This window comes from Falco punctatus, assembly GCF_963210335.1.
Source record: "Falco punctatus genome assembly, chromosome: 2".
In the NCBI taxonomy this organism is placed as follows: Eukaryota; Metazoa; Chordata; class Aves; order Falconiformes; family Falconidae; genus Falco; species Falco punctatus.
The window spans coordinates 79166862-79189222 of NC_137581.1; the positions used below are offsets into that span (position 1 = coordinate 79166862).

General features: G+C 41.4%; 2 protein-coding genes across 10 annotated transcripts in view; one reads left to right on the forward strand and one right to left on the reverse strand.

The window, feature by feature from the left end:
- Nucleotides 1-22361, reverse strand: part of TMPRSS2 (transmembrane serine protease 2) — a 78526-nt gene that overhangs the window by 21164 nt on the left and 35001 nt on the right. The window lies entirely within an intron of this gene.
- MX1 (MX dynamin like GTPase 1) lies at nucleotides 681-22299 on the forward strand. Of its 2 annotated transcripts, none has more exons than XM_080376618.1 (15): nucleotides 681-770; nucleotides 1777-1846; nucleotides 3732-4045; nucleotides 5549-5744; nucleotides 6681-6818; nucleotides 8078-8232; nucleotides 10123-10261; nucleotides 10779-10977; nucleotides 11757-11835; nucleotides 12805-12927; nucleotides 13770-13911; nucleotides 16142-16300; nucleotides 17232-17308; nucleotides 18809-19051; nucleotides 21688-22299. In XM_080376618.1, exons 3-15 carry the CDS (start codon nucleotides 3788-3790, stop codon nucleotides 21916-21918), a joined length of 2139 nt encoding a protein of 712 aa, XP_080232744.1. In that variant the 5' UTR covers nucleotides 681-770; nucleotides 1777-1846; nucleotides 3732-3787; the 3' UTR covers nucleotides 21919-22299. The 2 variants fall into 2 exon arrangements, with proteins under 2 accessions (XP_080232744.1, XP_080232745.1); XM_080376619.1 differs by having other exon boundaries at nucleotides 688-770; nucleotides 5552-5744.

Sequence of the window (22361 nt, forward strand, 5' to 3'; positions counted from 1 at the left end):
AGCACAAGGACCTGAGAAACAGCTCTAGGCTTCGACTGCCCTAAAAGCAGTGCATAACACCGATAAATCGCACCGTGTGTCACTCTGTTTTCTTGTTGCCCATGTTCAGCAACCTCAATCACACCCTGCAGCCTCTGACAGCGAAGGCGCAGCCTGGGTGAGCAGTGGCACAGCTTGCCACCATGGTGGACTGGGAAGTCTCACTGTGAGGTGGAGGGGACCCTCACCCACTTGCCTTATGCATGAAGGGCTGAGGAGGCTGAAAGGGTCCCTTGGATAGCATGGGGCCAGCATCCCCAGCAGGCAGCTCCAGTGGGAGCAGGGCACAGCAGCTTGCCCGGTTTCCACTTCACCCAGCTGGTTTTGCCCCATGTACAAGCGAGCTGACCCAGTGAGCTGACTTCTGGGGGGGGAGGAAAGGGGTTGGTGCTCATGAGCAATATCTCCAAGCACCTCTGCCATTTGCCCCTGTCACCCTGCTGCACAGCACAGCCAAGTGAGGAGGCACCTAGCTGTGCTCGTAAGGAGATTCATTTCTGCCATCCACTAGACAATAGGACAGCTGGCTGTGTGTAAGGAAATGAAAGGAAAACCACCAACTCATTGCATTATTATTTCCAGAGCTATCATGAAGCAATACTGTTTTCATGTTGAGATTGGTTTCATTTCTCCTGAATCTTGTCACAGTGTGTAGGTGGAGCCTGTGAATAAAAAGGAACCAGAAGTTGAAAAGAAGTTCCTGCTTCTCCTTGCTACAGGACGCTACACAGGTAGGAGTTTCTCTTTTCCTTCGTATATAAACATAATCACTCATTTTTTGACTGTTATCTTCATTCCTTTTAATAGCTGCATGTGAGAAAGCTGCATGGGAGTCTAAAGAAACTGCAGTTAAACAAGGTTGCCAGGAGTAGAATTTTTTTGTTTTCTAGGGTGGGGGAAAAGAAAAGATACTACTGTTATTTCCACTTTAAAGGGAAATGGCTGGGAGATGGTATTTAAATTGGAATACATTCTTTGAAGGGCAGTGGGGGGTGTGGGGGTGTGTGGGAGGGGCAGTGTTCAGCAACATAGTCTAGCTGTCAATATTAATATCTTGCGTCATAAACTTTGCATTGCTTCATATTTTTTTTTCTGAGAAGACAGCTAGAATTAATAAACATACAGCCCAGAGACTGTGTAGTTTACCCAAATATCCTAAATTCACAAGATGCATCAGGCAGAAGTCTGTGGGCTCCTCTGGCTGGACAAGGAGTGAATAAATGCAAGAACTGTGTGGGTTCAGCACCGCAGCTTTGCACTTTGGGTTTGATAGCAGATTTTGTTATTACCCCTGGGGATGCAAAGCCAGGATTGCTAGAGAAAAACAAGGCAACTCCTCTTCAGGACAGTCAGCAGGTCAGTGCTTCATGCAGATGTGGCTGTGTGTCACAGCGCTTTGTGTTGTGCCGGGGGAGGTTTCCAGCATGCAGGCAGGCAAACCTCAAAAGGTGAAGTTCAAGGAACCCAATATTGTCCTGATGATGATGACAGAGGCAGGGGCAGGTCTGGTGAGAGGGTGTGTTACCAGATTCCAGTATCAGCATGCCATCCAGGTGTCATGTCTCACATGTGGATTCTGGCCAGTTTCAGAAAGGCACTTAAAAATTGCAGCTCTTTTTTTTCTTTCCCCTCTCCTTTCTTTCTTGCATCTGATGTTGTCAAGGCTCAGAACACAAAGAAATCATTATGCCTGCATGGCACAGTGGAGGGTTGCACTGACCTATCTAACTTTTTCAGGTCCAGGTGGAGAGCAGCAGGGTAGCCCTAGACATCCACGTGTGCCGATTTACTCCACTGCTTACTGCAGGTATATTTGTTAGCCTGTGTATCTGTGTGTGCATGCTGCAGTTTACACTCTGGACCTAGCTAAAAAATGCTTCTGTGTATTTGGTGAGATATAGCCCTTGCACTAAAATATTTCTAAGTTGTCACTTTTTTGTCAGACTCCGCAAGTCTCTGCAAGATCCTTCTTTTTCTGTTTCTTGTTCCTGGTGGCCCTACTACACTATTTTTGCATTTCATCCTATTCATTATAAGGGTGGCTAAAGCTTGGTGTATAACCTCTTTCTGAAGGAAACACATCCATGTTTAGGAGGCCATATGCTAAAAACAGTACATTAATAACTCTGAACGTAGCCCAATTAATATAAATAATAATGTAAAAGGGACAGAAAATTGTTCCTGTGTAATACTCACATCAAATTAAAAATTTATAGGAAGTGTTTGTTCCACTAAACGAAAGGCAGGTAGAGAATGGGAGAAGCAATGAAAGGCATTCATGTTTAGAAACATTATTATCAGTACGTTGTTTTTTGTAGCAATAGAAAATCACAAAAGAACCTGGTGGCCAGTGAATGGGGAATGTATGTTTGTTGCAGACAAAGCACTGAGCCCTCATTCAAGGAAGAGAAATCTTGTAATTCATTAACATCAAGAGAAAAAAGTTCATACTGAAATATTGAAGAAAGAAGACATGGGAAAAGATGAGGGAACTGAAAAATTAATACCTATAAAGAAGTTAAAGTAGTTCAGTCATCTTTTATTGCTGGTCAAAACTGAGAAATTTCCCCAGAGTAATTTATTCTTTATTTTGATAAAAGGAGATAGGAATATCTGTTATAAAAAATTGTATTGCTTTATTAAAAAGAAAGAATGAATACTAATGTGGAAATAATCTGGTTTTTTCTAAACTTGTTTTACACATTGAAAATACAACTTATGTTGTGTCTGATCATCCTATTTTGACATCTGCTTAAATTAGAAGACCTGTAAACTTAATTCAACCAGAAAATTAAAATAACAGGAAGTTATTTCAAGCAAAAATGTGTTTCTCCCAATTCATTTACCCAAGTGTTTGATTAAATATATCTTGGTTTTGGCAGGAGGAGGTTAAAAAATATCTAGCTTTGAAAAAATACTGTTGAGTTTAGTTTCTTTAAATCATTCTCTCTGTTAATCACCTTCCCTGGAAAACGTCACATCAAACACCTCCAGTTTTTTCAGTCATCCATAGAAAATATCTTAATAAAACTTTTACATAAAGAAAACCTGAACAAGAAAATAAAATGTCTCCTTGTTCTCCCTTCTCTAAAATCATGACAAGGAAAATTTGCTTTTTGGAGAGAGTTTTAAGCTATAGAGGCAGGGACTGAGATGCTGAGCTACTAAAATAGGTGTAAGACTTGACTCTGACAAGAATTTCCACCACAAAAGAGGTGAGCCAGTTGCAAAGCAGACTGGCTTGGTTTGCCTTATTCTGATGCCAGTGGCATTGCTCAGCCATGCAGCCCTATACTCCTGACCCCAGGTGACTCCGGTTAAGCATTTGCACACTCTCTCCAACCGTGCCCAGACCTGCCATACTGACTGAGCTTCTCGAAACACCTTTCAGCAAAACATTTCATTGAGGAAAACTGTCTTTTTGCAAAAACTGGTGTAACTTTTTTCCTCCAAAAAAATATTATTCTTTACTCTGTGACAACAACTGTTTTCTGAAAACAAAGAAAATGTAAGAGGTAGGAAGAACTGTTTCAAGTTTATCCTCTGGAGAGCAATTTTAGTGATCTGAAAAAAGCAGTGGCATTTGATGTCTATGGAGGGTTTGAATCAGCAAATAAAAGTAGTGTTTAGTTTTCTCTGCTATGATCACTGTCGCAAGCTGGCATCACTCAGTGCCCCATGTTTGATTTCAGAAGCTGTACAGAAGAGTGGTGAGGCCAGACAGTAATCACTACTTAGTGAAGCAATTATGGACAACCTACACAGTAGCCCAAAAAATCAGGCGGCCATGGGTAATAAGGGTGTAGCGGTCAAACAACCTTCTCAAAACAACAAATCCACCCTGAAGAAAGATCATGCATCACCTTTCTCACAACCATCTTCAGAAGCTTTTGCAGTACCTCTCCCACCAGACTTTGAAGATGAAGATCTTTCGGAGAACACAATTGAGAGAAAGCCTAACTATGAGGAGGAGTGGAAGGAACAGGATTATGGAGAACAGGACAAGGTAAGGCAGATACCAGAAGAGGGCATAGATCCACCCCACTCTTACTCCTGTGCTTCACTTTGTGCCCCAAAACAAATTCCCCTGTCTCTTTGGGCAGTCTGTACTTAGTAGGTCTAAGCAGAGGAGTACTGGGATCAGGGCCAAGCAGTCATTTGTGTTACTAGGAAGATAGATAGATACCTGCATTTAATCTGCAGGCATAAAAAATGTAGGTATAAAAAATAGGATGGCAGCAGTCTAGCAGCCAATTTAAGGTGCAACGTGTATCTGTTTCATTGGTAACAACTAGCAAATGCTGAACAGAAATCCTAAAATCTGAGTTATTTTTCACTTGAGGCTGTGCTACCTTCAACAGAAATTCAAAGAAAGTTTAATAATAACCTGTGTTGGATATTTGACACTGAAAACAGATTGTTTTGAAGTCTGTGTCATAGCTAATGAAGTTCCTTGAGAATGGTTAGGATTTACTAGCTAGTAAACAATGTAATGAAGATCGTGGGGAGGGGTTACCAATAAGGTTTTAAATACCTGCCTCCAGTAATCTGTATTGTCTTTTTCATCTTGAAAGAAGTATCTGCTCTGTTTGACTATATCTGATTGATAGATGTATTTTCAGAGGTGGCTTTCTTAGACAAAGGTGATGTGGGAAACTTCAATTTTTTTCTTTTCAAAAAATCAGGTATGAATGTCCCTGGCCCGTTAGTGTCTGCAAAATATTCATGTTTTCAAAATAAATTTCTAAATGTAGCAGTCAGACTGGAACGTGGAGAGAGGAACAGGGAGAAGAGAACAAGCTGATCTTTATAGACTTTAGCTGAGCATATTTAACAGCAGGTGGCCCAGTTTTGTAAAGGGCTGGAAATCACTCAGTTTCTTTTCATGAAAATGTATCAAAAACCATAAAATAATAATAATCCATCATTTAAAACAAATTGCTCGTATTCATCCCTTACCCTAGCCTAAAATGAGGGAAAGAAAGAAGAGCCGTGACAATCTAAAAGATCTTAGCCACCTAAGGATGCTACAGCAGAACACTTTTGGTGTCTACGCAGACTAAATGTTCAAACTTCAAACCAAAGATTTAATAAGGTATTCTGTAATAAATTCTCTTATTACTGGGACTTGTGTTCATATGCATACACATAGTTCAGTACATCTGTAGATGACTGGAAGAAAATGGCAGTTATTATAAAAAAAATTAACAAAGCACACTTAGTAATGAGGTCTCCTTTTGCTCTTTACCTTCTCAGGAGAGCTTACAAAGTTTAGTATTTTTACTAAGGATGATCACTGAGCCAGCCTCAACTGATTTTGTCATTTTTACAGGCACCTGTTCATAACGTGGAAGTGCAAGAAGGCGCAGTGATATGAAGTACAGCTTGGTGCCAGTACATAAGGTTTATTAGAAAATTATGAGCTGGAAAAGATGCCTAAAAGGGGTGGTTTTTTGTGAAAATAGCTTATTTTGAAATTATGGGAAATTCATTATATGTTTAACTCCAGCAGGCAATGGAACATACCTTGCACAACCAATATGAGAAAAGGATCCGACCCTGCATTGATCTCATTGACAGCCTAAGAGCTCTCGGAGTAGAAAAAGAGCTGGCTTTGCCCGCGATCGCAGTGATCGGAGACCAGAGCTCTGGGAAAAGCTCTGTCCTAGAAGCCCTGTCTGGTATCGCTCTTCCTAGGGGCAATGGTAAGAATTCACCTTCTCAGGTTTTCACTTGAACTTCACTTTGATGAGGTGGAAGAAATCATTTTATTTAATTATTTATTTATTTGGTCTTGAATAGGATAACTGCGTGACTAAGACTATATCCAAATAGACTCCAGAGGGCTGCTTAGCTCTGGTTTCCAGTAGAAAAAAATGGATGTGCAGGTGGGGCACTCCAAAAAGGCATGTTCTGGGTGGTCAAGAGACCGGGAGTAAGAAGAGTGCAGTGAAGCGTACTTGCCCCAAACCGTGGGCAGAATGAAAGGTAGCATCAGCTGACTCTGTGCGTTTCCCAGCAAAGAGTAGGGCAGTAAAGTATCAGTTTCACATGGAAGACTAGATTTGAAATTTGCTGTTGAGGTTGGTTTGAGGGTTTTTTAACAAGATTTTCTTATAGATACCATTTTTTGGCAAAAAAAAAAAACAAAAAACAAAAAACACAAAGATTTTTACTTATAAATGTTTGCCTTGGATATTATGTAAGTCATAGAAGATGGTTGAGAGACTTAGCAGCTCAAGAAGATTCACCTTCCAGCTCTGTGTATCTGTGTGTATACACACATAAGTTCTACAAGTTCTGTATGAGTTGACAATACCATCTAGTCTGTCAGGCTGGACTTGAGGAAAAGGTTTCCTTAGGATGTAAGTGCAGCACTGAAACACATTACCCAAAGAGTGTAAATCTGCTTCCTTGGAAGTTTGCAAAGACAAGACTTGGCTGGGCAGAACCACATATAGTGCTGATTAATAGTCCTACTCCGAGTAGGATGTCAGGCAAGAGCCCTTTGGCAATGTCTCTGGGAACACTTCTGTATCTCTGTGTGAAGTACCAGGCAACCCTGTGTTCGCCATGCAGTCTGTGGCTGTGCATCATGCATAACAACTGCTGAGTTACCTCTGTCTTTGGAACTGCTGCAGGTATTGTTACTCGATGTCCTCTGGAACTTAAACTGAAAAGAATACCTGCCACCCAGGCATGGAAAGGGAAAATTTGTTACCGCAACATCATCAGCGAGCTCCAGAACGCCTCTGAGGTGGAGAAAGCAATAAGAGAAGGTGAGTTGTAACATACTCCCATCTGATTTGACTTGCTTAGTCTCCTCTGAATTCTTTCTCCCCTGAGAAGAATCTGAGCAGAAGTCCCCAGACTAACAGAATGATTGTAGCCACGAGTAACACAAGAGCTGAATTCAGAGCAGAAGAAAGTGGGGCAGCATAATGCAACTCTTTCAAGAGAGTTGTACTACTTGCTACTTCAGTAGTGAAGATGATCCCCGATGTCCAATAAAGGCTCAGACTGCATCCTCAGCTGGATGCTGCCTGCCTGGTTTGGGGAGGTTGTCTGTCAAACTGTAAACATGCAAAGCCCTGAATGGTTCCTGTCATCAGTTCAAAAACTCAAGAGAATGCTTGAGGTGTTGTGGCTGGAAGTCTTATGATTTTGGAGACAATTGCAAGGCAGAGTGGAGGGCATATAGAGCTTCTGCCAGCTAGTGGGACCACAGCCTCAGTCATTGCCTTTCCCATGTCACAGTTTCACTTTTATGGTATTTCCTGCTGTGTCAGGAAACACTTTCCTTACCCAAGGGGCAGCAAGCACTTGCCCTAAATGTGAAGGCTGGATTATCCTTATTTCCTCAACTAGGACCATTCTGCAACATTGTTACCTGTCCTAACATTTTTTCTTTAGCTTTTCAGTATATTATTTGGATGTATTTAATACATCCTTCCAAAACTGGCAACACAAGTGGTATGAATTGATTAAGCTAATTACAGAGCTGAAAATCTCTCATGAGATGACAGGGTTTCCTTGCTTCTCTGTGCTGCTCGCAGTTCAAATATTATTGCCTTATAAGATCTGGGACAAATTACTTGATCTATCAACCTCCTTATCAAAATGTGAAGAATATAGAATAACACCTATTTATCTTTCAAGGCAGCTAAGGATTAATTAATGCCTACAAAGTGTCTTGATGTTGAGGAAGATTTTCTACAACTGACGAGTATTTTATCCAATCACTTTAATTGTGGTTTATTTGCATGTATTTTGTCTGCATATGTGAAAGTTCATAAGTATATGCTCTGTAAAATATTACAGTTCACATTCCAAAAGGACTCCATGTATCCTTGTATTGCATAGTAATTTCCTTAGATTTTTGCATAAATGGATTTACACGCATGACTGGATCTGAAAAAAGCCAAGCCCAAAAGGACCTGCTGCGGTAGTAGGTACTTTCAAAGTCATTGCGTTCAGCTTCACTTAGATGCATTTTTTTAAAGCTTGTATTCATTGCCTTGCTGTTTTCTTCTTGCAGCCCAGGATGTTGTGGCTGGTACTAGAGGTGCCATCAGTGGAGAATTAATTTCCCTAGAAATTCAGTCTCCGGGTGTTCCAGATCTGACGCTAATTGATCTTCCTGGAATTGCCAGAGTGGCTGTGGGGGATCAGCCGAAAGACATTGGGGAACAGGTAAAACTCAGCCTCATGCCAGACTGTGCACAGGGTCACGGCTGTAACCTACCCCATATGCGAGCCTTTGCTGTAGGATGCTGGAGTTATTATGTTGGGCTTCTGAGCCTGCAATAGAGCTACTGTAACAAACAGGCATATTTTTCAGGCAAGGAATTGCCAATAGGAACAGTGAAGTCCAGGATCTCCTGCCTGCACACCTCCAGTGCCGCGACACAGCCTACCCGCGGCAGCACGGAATAACCCAGCCGTGTGGACCCTGAATACAGGGCTTCCCCCATGCCCCTTGGCTAGACTGCGGTCTGGAAGATAAGACACATTCCAAAATGAGTTGTCTCTTACCGCTCTGTGTATGTATTTGGCAAAGATAAATAGGTCTGAGTTCTTGTAAGCTCTTCTGGAGCAAGATGGCAAACTGGCCCTCTTACAGGTTCATTGCCCTGTCATCCCTTACTTACAGAGTGCGTCAGAATCAAACCCATCCTGTTATTTTTTCATCCCTTAAGGGATCCCAGCAGACCCTTTTTGAAGTAAACAGAATAAGCATTAAAGTAGAGGGGATCTCTACTCTTCCTTTGGCTGTTTTTAGAAGAAATGCTGGGGAATGCAAATAAAACTCTTGGACAAGGCCAGCTGTGAGGGTGATGTGCAGGATCTGGGTGTATTGTTTCTCCTAAAACACCTTTAAATAGGAACTTGGAATCAGGAGTAGCCCAAACTAAACCAGACATTTCAGCAAAAATGAGACAAGATTGAATTGTCCGGGCTTTACACTCTGGGAGAAAACCAATTTCATTCCACAGTTAGATAGCAATCTTTCTATTGTGTTCAAAAGAAAGCAGTAGGTGTGACATGATCCACACATTTCCATTGTCCCCAACTGTAGAGGAATGAAGGCAGTGGGTTGATGAACATTGATAACATGCAGCTGTGGCCTTGCCTCGAAGGCAGTGGGTTGATTGACATGGATGATGTGCAGCTGTAGCTCGTTCCCATTAAGTGGTTAAATATCTCTGAGGGGTGTGGAGGAGCAGGAGTAGTGTGGTCTGGCTTCTGGAGGAAGAAGAAACAGCACAGACAGTAGAACCTGACTGAAGGTAAAAGCCTTGTTGTTGCAGCTTGCTTGTGCTGTGACACCCAGCCATCTGCATGCTTCAGAGATGGTGGCTATAGTATTGTAGCACATCAGAAATTGGGATGGATGGGAAGCAGAAAAGAGAGGCACCTTTACCAAAACTCAGGGGAAAAAAAGTTATCTTCAGTATAAGCACAATAAAGCTCTGTAAAAATAGAGCTTTTTGCAATACAACATGAACTATGAGAAACCTTTTTATTTGGTGCTGAAACATAGAAACAATGCCAGCTAGATGTCACATACAACTTAGGTTTTGTTAGTTGTTTTTTATTTGGTTTGGGGCTTTTCTTCCCCACAAACGCTCCACTGAAATATAAGCCAAAAACACCTGCTCTCCTTTCAGAGATGCAAATTTGAGATTTATCAGCCTAACCTAGCTTGCTTGCTTTCTAGAAGTGTGTACCTAGATAACAGAACTTGTTTTTCTTACATGTGATTATTTATGAAGTATCTTTAATATTTCCATAATGAAAGATTATACAAATGAGAGGTTAAATTTTACATAGCTTTCAGGACAGGTGTAACAGCAAACTGGTCTCATCCATGCTAGATGTTTGGATTAATCTTGACATAAGAAAAGAGCCTTCATTCTTCTGCTGACTCATTTCTATGCCGTCCTTTAGCATGTAATACTATCCTGGGTACATGTGACATTGAATGTTATCAGACAGTGGCTCATATTGCTATAAATGGTCACATCCTACATGCAAGCCTCTGATTTCACTGAACTACATTACTGCTCTATTGCATTGCAGATCAAAATGCTACTGAAAAGAATTATTGGCTGCAAAGAGACACTCAATTTGGTAGTGGTGCCATGTAACGTGGATATCGCAACAACAGAAGCACTGAAAATGGCCCAAGAGGTGGACCCCAGTGGAGAAAGGACACTAGGTGAGGCAATTTTTAAGCTACAAGTTGAGAAGTGCAAATCTTTTTTTCCACGAAGGTCTGATATTCTGTATTCCATGCCAGATCTGTGAAATTAGCTACTAGAAGAAGGGGGAAGGGGAAGAAATTAGCCTAAATAAACCATTTACAAAGCTTGAGATGATCCATCAGCTCTAAGAATCCCTCAATTTTGAGTCTTGCTTGCATTCATGCTATGAATAATTGGAAATTTAAAATCTCAGTTAATGGCAGGAAAGCTTTGCTGCTGCCTGCCAAAAAAGGTTTGCAAGGCAAAAAGCGTGGTGGGAGGCCAACTCTAGGGCAAGATTTACAGTGCAAAGCCCAGGAGCTGAGAGCTTTCTAGGAGAGAAGACCAAAAAAAAAAAAAAAAATCCAGAGAGAAGTTGCTTTCTAAAATATGATACAGAGTGTTCCCACTCTGGTGGTGGGGTGTCCCACTGCTCCTCTCCCACCATTAACTTCTGTGCTCAACTAAGTTTCTCTTTGGGTAACTTCACAGGCATCCTTACAAAACCTGACCTGGTTGACAAAGGGACTGAAGAGTCTATCATCAACATAATACAAAACAAGGTCATCCCCCTCAAAAAAGGTTACATGATCGTGAAGTGTCGTGGGCAGCAGGATATCCATAACAAACTGGCCTTGGCCACTGCAATCCAGCAGGAGAGAATATTCTTCAAGACTCACAAATATTTCAGGTATTTCTCACAGAAAGGACCTAATCAAAAACATATTAAAATAACTTGAAAGCTTCCTGTTGACCTGCTGAGATTTTAAATTAGGGTTACAAACAGGTATTAATTATACTCACTATTTCTCATTGCCCATACAGTGTTGCATTCCAGTAAGCCAGAAGAATTTTACCTGCCAAATTAACTTCTAAAATGTATTTTGGATGTTCAATACATATCTCTCCCTAATCTTGGGAGAAGTGCAGTGAACTTCAGAAGTTCAGAATAGTCCCAAAGAATTCAAGTGAAGCGTCTGAGAACTTCAAGACAAGCATTGAAGTATTTCTATTTGCTGGAAAACTCAGCATGATAAAGGATACTGCCTGTGCTGAGGGCACAGATTTCCCCAGAAAATGACTCGGCAGCAAATAAATCATAACACAGAGAATGGCAGGTGAAAAGGGTTTTAAATCAGTATACTTCACACATGCTGAAATAATACAGTAGCACATTAATTTGCTGTTAGAATTTGCTATTTTCCAATACTTCTCTGTTTCCCTTAGCTTAGCCAGTAGCAGCAGCTGTCAAACAACTCTTGCACAAAAGCCATGGTGCCCAAAGTGCTGGGCTGCTGCCACATCTGTACTAGCGCTCCCAGGAGGCCCCTTTCTTTACTCAATTTGTGCAGTAGAAGTACTAAAAACAGAGCAGAGCATCAGTGCTGCCTCCTTGCCCTGCACATGCAGTCTATCCAAAACCACCTTTTCCTCTTTTTTTTTTTTTTTTTTTTTTTTTTTTTCTCCCAGCATCCTTTTGGATGAAGGAAGGGCTACTATCCCTCATCTGGCAGAGAAGCTCACAAATGAACTTGTGCGACATATTATTGTAAGTAACAGAGGTGCCATACTAAGCTGTTTGTATCAGTTACCATGTAAAATTAAGTTCAGCCCTTCAAGCTTGGATTGCAATTGATGGCACTTAATTATCCCTCAGTCTGGCAATCTGAGAACAAATTGGCCTGAGAGTTAGAGGTAAAGGCACCCATGCTCTGTCCTCAGATTTGTCTTTAAGATAAAGATTGACAACAGGAAAACCATTTCACCTACTTGTGACTCATAACTCCTGCCTTTCCAATGGCAGCCATGATACTTCTTTTTGTTTGTGGCGAGTGTTGATCAGCTGGGTGACAAGTTACTGCTATGAGCTTGCTAAAACACAGTAATTTCTATTAAATCAAAATGTCTTAAAAATACCAAGTAAGATTTTTTTATATTACTATGCTAATGTAAATAGCATAGTAAATAGTAAATATTGGGGTTTTAATTGTATGTACATATACTTGTAAGTAATATATCTTATTCCATTAAGGGAAAATTCTAAAATACAAGGAACCTCTAAATTCAGTCCTGAAGAAAAAAAATACATATTTATGTAACCTTACATAAAATAAGCAACTAAGCAGCCGTGTTCAATCAGGTATTTATTGGGAATGGAGAGGTCAGTACATCCCTGCATCACCACCTCCCTGGAATGGCCTGTGAAGACGCAGGTTTTGGATCACTGTAGGTGAAATGTTGCCCCAGACTTCAGCTACTCTGCCCACCTTGCAGAGAGGTCCAGACTGATTTCTCAGGGAGATCCTACCCCCCTGCCTTCTCTCAATGAGGGCCACATTTGCACTTCCGTGCTATCCCACTGTCACACGTGGGATGCACAAGCAGCAAGCTCTTGGACTCCTAAAAGCAGCAAAGATCATATGCAGGTGTGGGTCACTCTTAGAGGGACTTTGTTTTCCTTCCAAAACCAAAGATGTTCAACCCACCTAAATGTCCTCCTTTACTGTTTACCCCCCAGAAAACTTTGCCAACACTAGAGAACCAAATACGTGAAGTGCTCCAAAAGACGCTGCAGGATCTACAAAAGTACAGAAGAGGCACACCAAAAACAGAGTCTGAGAAGCTGATTTTCCTTACAGATGTAAATATCCATTTTGGTTTGGTCAAGAAGTAGAGTGAGGTGGTAAGCATGGAAGAAAAAACCTACCAAAAGTTAGAAAACCATCAGCAAGGACCACCAGGAAGCTTGTGGTATCTGTCACTGAAGTGTTTTGAGAAAAATATAGACAAACCTCTGGCAGGAATACATCATACCTGCAAAAACAGTTCACAAGAGCTCATGGCCACTTCCAGCAATTTTTTTCTTGTGATTATGTGACAAGGGAACTGAACAACAACTCAGTTGATTGGTTAAGAACAAGCATCTCAGAGGGGGAAAACTTAGACTCCTGCCTACCCAAAATTTTGAAGGGTTTCCATTGTTTACAGCGTAAGATCATAAGATCAAATGTATTCCTGATATTAAAAATATGTTTTGCAAGTCCATCTAAATGTCTCATCTTGGGGAGCTAATCCCTCTAAGTAAGCTTTTGGCAGGCCAGCAGAGGTGCTTATGAAGACTCATCAGCCTTCAAAGTCTTCATACAAATCTGGTCAATTAGAATTTAGTAAATGGATCTGAGAGTCCACAGGAAAACAAACAAAAAAAACCAACACCCCCCCCCACACACACACACCCCAAAAAAAAAAAAAAAAAAAAGAGTATCACAGTTGTTCTCCTGTTCTCCTCTAGCTATGCTGGTTTTGAAAAAAAAATACTAAAACTAGGAGCTAAAAGCATAAAAGATGTAAGAAAGGGATGTTTTCAATGAACCATGTCTCTGCTTTAATATCAAATTACTGCAAATTTACTTAACATATGCAAGTTAGTCTGAAGAAATGAAACTTTACTACATTGCTTGATTGTTCTTTGATTCATTACAGTTGATCAAACTCTTTAATCAAGACATCTCTCGGACAGTGCGTGGAGAGGAACAGTTGTTTGGAAATGAAATCAGACTGTTTACAAAAATCCGCAAAGAGTTTCGAACGTGGGAAATTATTCTCCTAGAGCATGCTGCAAAGGGTAAGCATAGAAAACCATCACTTTCAGCTGACCTGAGATTCCATTCCCTCGCTTTTAGATCAAGACACAGCATCACCAACAGGTTGTTTTCAAGAAAATGAAAAATAAGAAGCTAGGAGCATTCATCTGCTGTAGATGTTAGGCAAGTGATGCTTTGGTCCTTGGGGACAAAGACCCAGCTTGTGTCAAATGCTGTCATAACAGAGAGATCAGTGAATGTCTCTGTTCTCCCAGCAAAGCAATAAAATCAAGAGTCTGCACCCTGGCACAGAATTAGTTGGTGATTCTCTGAACCATTCTTCTAAATAACAGCAACAAAACCAACTCATCATCATCACAACAACAACAATAATGATAATAACATAATAATAGTAGTAGTAGTAGTTATAATTCTGTTACTATTATTATTATTAGGAATGCTTTGGGATTTTGGCCTTTTTTGTTCTACTTCAGCTCTGCTTTAATGTGTGGAGAAAGCAATTCTGAGTCTGAAATAACCACAGCCTTGTAAAGGCTACCCCTTTCTGTGCATCGCCCACCTGGCTAATTGCTTAACTGAACTCACTTCTAAACTGCAGCATAGGGTGATACACGCAGACTGAACTCGCTGTACACTCCACATCTTTTGCAGCATCTTTTTTCACATATTTCAGAGACCCCATTGTTTGCTTTTAGAGATGAAATAGTATCAACTGCCAGTCGAGCAGTAGTGCTTGAAAGAAGTTCTTTTAGTCTTTGATGTACATCTATGTCAACATCACTAGTGACCCTAAAGTGATAGGTACAAATAGGCTGCAAAGGTACAGTCAGAGACAAATATACATATATACGTGCATGCACATGAAGAGACAGACAGACATTGGTGTATGTCAATGTCTCGTGTCCCATCCATGAAGTACCAAGCCAATCAACATGATTTTATGGAAAGGAATAGAAGGATAAGACAATGAAGGCATGAAGAAATGTAAAAATGGCAGAAAGCACTAGCAGAAGGATGCAGCTTCTTCAGAGGACAAAGTGCAACGGAGTTGCAGAAGATACACAAGGCATCACATGGCAGCTGAATCACAGTGGGGAATCCTCTGGGCACTTTCAGGTTATCACCATTGATTTAAATTAATACATCCAGCTTCACAATAGGATCACGGTAGCAGCGCACAGCAGCTCTTACAGCACAGCTCTTGCTGACAACATGCTACCCCAAAATCATGTGTACATATGCTCAGGTGAAGTGTTTACATGTGTAGAGAGCAAGTTCGCTTATATAGATTGAAAGCCAGAGGTAGCTTTAGCCACCTTTACCTAGTTTCCTCAACAAAAAGTGTTATCAGCCACCACTAGGTACATCATTGCATATCAGATGACTCTGTTTAACCTCAGCTTTCTTATGATTCACGAAAGTATTAAAAAAGCAGGTATTTTGGATACGTGAAGCCTTGAATTTTCTGTTGCAAAGCCAATAGATATTCTTGCAGCCATTTTACAGCTTTGTACTACCTTAACTGTACAGATGTGTTTTTAGACTCTGAACCAGATACTCCACCTCTACTTTGGTCTTCTTTTTTTTAGTCTTTTTATTGTTTTTGTTACTATCCAACCATGGACTCGCATACCTGAATGATAGAATTGAATGCATTTGTAGCCTTCTACTTCCACACATGTATTTGACCCACAATTTACAAATTTGACCACAAAACAGGGCAATATCAAAACCTTTCAAAACACTTATATAGACATCTTTGCCTGAATATGTAAACCAATTCAAAGGAATGTATCTCGTTTAAGATGGCAAATTTGTGTAATGTCAACAAAGAAATATTGACTGTGGTAACTTAAATAAAAATATCTGGTTAACAGCAGACTCCCCGGAATAAGACTGTTTAATGACTTCGGGGTTTTGTTTTATTCTGGGTTTTTTTAAAACTCGGAAGTGACTGCTAATGGCTACTTCTGTGAGCAAAGCAATCCAAGCAGAACCAGTATTTTTGAGCTCCATCGTAGTTTCTGGATTGCTTTCTGCCAGTTAGATGCTTGATCTAGTATGTAAGATGAGCAATAAATGATGTGTGTTAGCTCAGTTCTGTAGTAACTATATTGCTTGAAACATCATCTCAGTAGTTGTTCTCAGGAGTTCTCCTATTTCAAAAAGGAGAAATAGATTTCCTTCTTAAACCTTAAATTTATAAATTGAGTGATTTGGTAGTAAACCAATGTTATTTTAATATTCCAGTTAAAGAAAGTGTACCCGTGAAAGTGTGGAAATATGAAGACCAGTATCGTGGACGCGAGTTCCCAGGCTTTACCAATTATGGAACGTTTGAGGATATTATAAAAGAGCAAATCGTAGGCCTGGAGGAGCTGGCTCTTGGGATACTGAACAGCGTGATCGGTACGTCCCGCAGGCCACATGAGGCTGTTGCATGGGAGACACTGGTGTACCTCATAACTTTTTCCAGGATAAGCCAACATTCTCACTGCTGAAGGAAGAGCTCTAGCCAGAGTACCTCAGTGTGGGGAAGTTAATCTGATTCAGCCTAGGGGCTTGCTTCTTCTGTACAGCCTCCAGTTCCTGCATGTGGTCTCCAGTATTTGTTAATACTTTTCCCAGTGGCTGGTGGAAGGTAGGTGGTGGTAGAAAGTAACTATAAAAAATAACACCGTAAAGAAAGAGCATAGTAGAAGTACCTGGTGCCAGCCAAGCGGCTTGGTATTCCCAACCCTGGGAGAGTGGCATTCACAAATCTGAACTGGGAACCCAGCTTCTTTGCCAATTCTTTGCATGAAGTTGTATGTATTATACAGTGACTTCTGGGGCTAGGGAAAAGGGTACACAGTTCACCCAGGAAAAATCACCCAAGGAAAAAGTATGCTGTGATCCTATCCCTCCTATTTTTGCCTTAAAAGGCAGCTATGGCATCTGTGCCAGACTCGGTGCTCTCTACTATATACACAAGCCACTCCACCTGGAAAGGGTGCTCCAGGTGAGATGCAGATGTACTTACATGGCTGAGTGATGACACATGTGGTCAGACACAACTGTAAGCACAGAAATTGCTTTATTGAAGAAATCTCAGCGATATTCGGTCTCTCTGGTGTTAAGTGGTTACAGGAGGTCTTTGATGGCTCACACTCTCGGACTTAGAAATCTCATCTTTTATTTGTTTGTATTGGTCATAATAGCATAGCGCATCACTACAGCTGCCTAGCTACTTTTGAATGAATACAGAAAATGAGTACTTTTCCCAAGTCCCACATTGAAAATAGCTTTAAAAAGTCACTTGTTTACCTGACTCTATTTTGTCTGTCTGTTCTTCCCTTAGGACTGGTTGAAGAGAAATTTATGGAACTCGCTAAAAGGCATTTTGAAAATTTTCAAAACCTAAACAGAGCTATTAAGGTGAGACACTATATATAACCTGAGATAAGACAAGAGCAAGACAGAATGACATTTGTAAATACTGTCGTGCTTATAGTATCTATCCTATTGCATTACCCTTATGCAAGCACGAAATTACCTGCAGGCATATGTTTTTCGTAAAATAAACAAGAGTATGAAAATAATAGTATGTTTATAAAGGCACTAATGAAAGTGCATTTTTCCTTTTGGTACAACTTTGATAAGATCTAAAACACACGTTCCTCATTCATTCTGGTCACATTCTTGATGTATGCACAACTCAATGCAAAGAAAATCTGGTATGGCTACCTTGAGGAGTTTATAATTAATTTTAAATTTAAGTTCTGCAATGATTTGCAAGTGTGTGGGTAGCCTCAGAATGCTAAACAGTGTTTTTCCTTCTCTGAAAGGCAAGCCAGGGTGTTAGCCAGTGCAGGAATCTCATTTTTGATAAAAAGGAGCAGCAGCAGACAAGCCAAAAATAATAGAACTATGAGAGAGTTAGAAGACGATTGTTCACAGTTTGGGGGTTTGCGTGTTTTGGGGTGGAGTTAAATTATATGGATGTCACTGAAGGCTTTTTCTCAGAAAGAGCTTTGAAGAAGAGGTGAGAAGCAATGCTGGACAGCCAGGAAGCAGAGCCTACTCACAGGGTACTGCTTGTCAAGGGAACTCAAAGGCAAATGTGAGTGAATAGATGGTTTCCTATTTGACTTGCATGGCCAAACCCTACTGAGCTCCCAGGCCAACCAGGCAACAAGCAACTAAGCTATTTCAGCCAAACGCAGAGGTGTTTATGGAGGGTCTTCAGGTATAACACAATGAAAGGGAGGAAGTTCTGGTAGACCCTGAAGATGAGAAACAAGATGGGATGCTTTCTTAGGGATGCTAGGAAAGCATTTTTAGGGTATTTGAGGATGATTGAAAGAACTTTGCTGCCCCCACAGACTTTTAGGTGGAAGTATCAAAAAGGCCAGAAAGCATCACAGTACTCCAATAAAAGCAAAAAGCACCAGACAGAGGGGGTTAGATGGGGTTGGTTTGCTGACAACAGATAGGAGACTGCAGTTTTTGAGAAGGGCACAGGGGCAACAGAGTTCACATCAGTGCCTGCCGTCACTGCCCACTGCAAGAGGGAGACACAAACAAAATGCATGCAAAAACCAAGGACAGGCTGCAGGCTGAACTCATGGCTCGCCATTGCTGCTTGTTCACATCGACCTTGTATTTTCTTTTGGGGTCCAAGCACCAGGTTTTGACTGACTTCACTCATATTTAAGGAGGGGACAAAACTGCCACATTTTCCTGCCCTTTCACAACAGCAGAACCAGAATCTAAAGCATTACGCCATGTTCCCAAGAGCCAGTCTGGGATTAGACAGTGCTGCGGCAAGGACTGTTGGACACTGTGCTCACTTTGCCATTCCCTGGGGAAACTGCTAGGCACCGGCACCTTTGCAAAAGAAGCAAATGTCTGAGAACTTGTTCTTTTCTTTCCTAGACCAGAATTGAAGACATTAGAGAGAAACAAGCAGCGGAGGCTGAAAGACATATCTGGACCCAGTTTAAAATGGAGAGGATTGTATACAGCCAGGATGACCTTTACATTAGTGATTTAAAATCTGTTGAGGCAGAAGACACTCCCAAAGCTGGCAACAGGAAAGAGCTGCAGTTTGGATCTGTTCTGAATCAACAGCCCTCCTTGGTGCAGGAAATGGTTTCTCGCACGAAGGCCTATTTCAGTGTGAGTTTACAGCAGTTCTTCTGCACCCTGAATGCTACAGCACACCCCTCACCCAGATCTTGCTGTAGTCAGTACGAGTCTTTCACACAATACTACTACTATGCAGGGAACAGTACCCGGAGGGTATCAGCATCTCATCCAGGTACATGCACAGCTTCTGCAGGAATTAATCAGAGCTTCCAACCAGTGATGAAAATGCCAGGGCAAAGCTGGTCTGACGGGCAGTGTCAGCACAGTTGCTGGGGAGAAGTAGTTAGACACTGTGGGATATGGTGATTAGAGAAGCCTGCAGGTTGTTGAAATGACAGCTGGCTCCTAAACCACTTATTAGCTACCCCCCAGCCTGGCATGGCTCCCTGCCATGGCTGCCCCTCGCTAGGGGAATACGCCATCAGAGGTCCTCGTCTCACCCTCCTCCAGCCTTTCATGGAGGAGAGGATGACTCCCTGCCACCTATACAGCCCCATGCCAGTACAGTGCTCTCTTGCTGGCTTTCCTATGGGACAGGTGTCAGAGGGAGGAAAGGACAGTCACTTCCCAGCATGGAAGAGCAGGCAGGATGGGGAGGAGCCCTTTGCCCTGTAATTAGAAATTATTCATATTCAGTTGAGGGCAAGCCCCCCTCTCCACCAAAGGAAGCAACAGTCCTCAAATTGCTTTCCCCACTGCAAGTTTGTCGTAAGGTTTTCAAATAACACTAATTTCCAGAAGCTTAACAACATTATGTACAGCACTTTGGTATCTCGCACAGCACCTGAGAGCTCAGGTCAGCCTCAAGCCTCCCTGCATGTTCCTGCTGCCAGCAGAAAGTGGTGTCAGTGGCTTGCAGTCAGACCTCAAACTAATGCAGCAGGAGGAGTGATAATAAAATGCTACATTAAAATAGATTCAGCTACCTGTAGAGATCAGAGCGTGTGTGCTGTATTGCAGACAGCTCCATAGAAGTTAAGTCTCTGAAGACAAACGGGATGTTTTAACAAAGGATCACGTTAAAGACAGACAGAAAAGAGAACACACAGTATCAGGATTTGCTTTTGATCTTTGTTTCGTAAAACCTCCTCAGAAAGCAACAAGTTCAATATTAATAATGCAGTAAGGTAAGTAGCAGCTCACCTTGAATTTCAATAGCAAGGTTTTGACAAATTCCTGCAATTAAATGTTCAGGCTGCTCAGGCTGATTGAGAGAAAAACACAGGCTTTCAGAGAACAAAAGACAAAGGCAGAATTGTGTAACCTCTTCCTTCCCACTTCACTATACTCTGCTATAACACAAATGTCTTTGATACTAGTTATAAATTTTTGTAAATGCCCTAAGCACCACTGTCAACAAAAGCAAATGCCAGGGCATCATATCTCCACATGACTTATGCAAGGCCAAATACACTTTGACTGAGATGGAAGGCCTTAGGTGTCCATGGCCTTTGAAAATGGCATGCATGAATCTGTGTCACCTATGGCAAGACTGTCAAGATTCTGGGTAGAGTTTGTTTGGCTCTAGAAAAACACCTGCGTTTAAAGCACCGAGGCTCCCTCCCACCACAGTCAGTAGTGCCTAGAGAATACATAAGCTCAGTAAGTGCATTAGCTGACTCGGCCATATTGCTTGCTATTGAATAGATCTCTGCAAGCTAGAAAGCAAAACTAAACACCTAGTCTCAGGTGTTTTTCAGCTCGAGTTCAACCCCATCCTTGTACACAACAGATTTGCAGCCACTGAGCTCCAAAGGTATCTAAAGCCAGAAACACCTTAGACTTCTCTGGAAACTGGCTGCCTACAAATCGGATGTACTTTACCTGATTTTCCCATTTTCAAGCCAGGTGCCACAAGAAGAAAAGAAGATGGCACCACTCAGTTGCAGCCAGCCACTGAAGTTAAGTGCTTACCTGGCACCAAGAGGGCTGGAGGCAGCTCCCCTCTGGCGCTGGAGAAGTTTTGAACCTCCCATCACCAAAAGCACCAGCTAAGCCCCCAAGCCCTGTGGATGTCTCTGGGGATAGGGGCCCAAAAGGTCTTCTAGGTCAATGTTTAGATTTGCATAAATAACTAGACCAGACAGTCTGTCAGGTTAAACAGAAAATTATCTCATTGAGCTATCAATAGATGTAAAGTAGACACAGTCTAGTCTCACTATTGCTGAAGAGAATTTTCCCTTAAGGCTAAAGCTTACTTCAAAGCTGTCTTACTTAAAAGGACAACCATGTCAGAAACACTACCTGAATACAGGATTTTACCACCTTTGGGAAAAATCACTGTTTCATTGCCTCTACCAGAACGGATTGGTAGTGTTCAGAGAAGACAGGTTTGACGTCAGAAATGGTTCGCAAATACTATTCATCAGTTATGTCCTTATGTAACTCTTGCCAATGACAGCTGGCAGAGCTAAGCAGGGAACAGCCTGCCTCGGGTTTAGTTTGCTGGGGGAAAAAAGCAACAGCTGACTCTCCTGTAACTCAATTTTTAGATCTTTAGACACAAGAGATGAATGGTAAACATTTTTTTGGTTCATAGGAGCACTCACTTCTTGAACAGTAACTCAATACATTTTAAATTCTTACCAGATTACCTAGAGCCTCTTCCTTTTTTAGTTCTTTTTGGGAAGTAAGTCTTCTGCCTTTTTTTTCCCCCATTCTTGCAGGGAGCAAGTAAACGCCTCTCCAATCAGATACCTCTGATCATACTGTCTTTTGCCCTTCACGACTTTGGGGAAAACTTACAGACCACAATGTTGCATCTTTTGCAAGAAAAAGACAAGTTAAGCCATCTCCTTCAGGAGGACAGCGAAGCTGCTAAACATAGGAACTACCTCAGTGAACGAGTTAATCGTCTCACCAAAGCCTGCCAGTACCTGAGGGACTTCTCATTGTAGGTTTCATTTTTCACAAGTATTTTCCTACTCTTGTTCTCCAGCATTATTGAAAAACTTCGTAAAATTCCCTAAAAATGTAATGTCAGCACAGATGTTCAACACTGATTTCGAGAGTTCAGTTCTGCTTTATTTTCCATAATCAGTCATATGCAAATGCCTACCCCTATGTAAAATGCTCCATTGAGGGAGTTGTGATTAAAAAAGTTATCTCATTTTTAAAAATATGCATTATGAACTCTGCACAGTCGTTGAAATTATAAAAAAGCTAGAGCTCTGAAGGTTGCATTTTGTTGTGGGGTTTTTTAATGAGAATGAGAGCTTTCAGGTGTAGCAAACATTGTTTGACTAATTTTCCTAAATAAAGCTTACTGCACAACCCTAGAGAGCCCCCACTTCATTTTGTGTTTTTGCCTCACTATGGTCGTTGTCTTTCCTGCCATCAC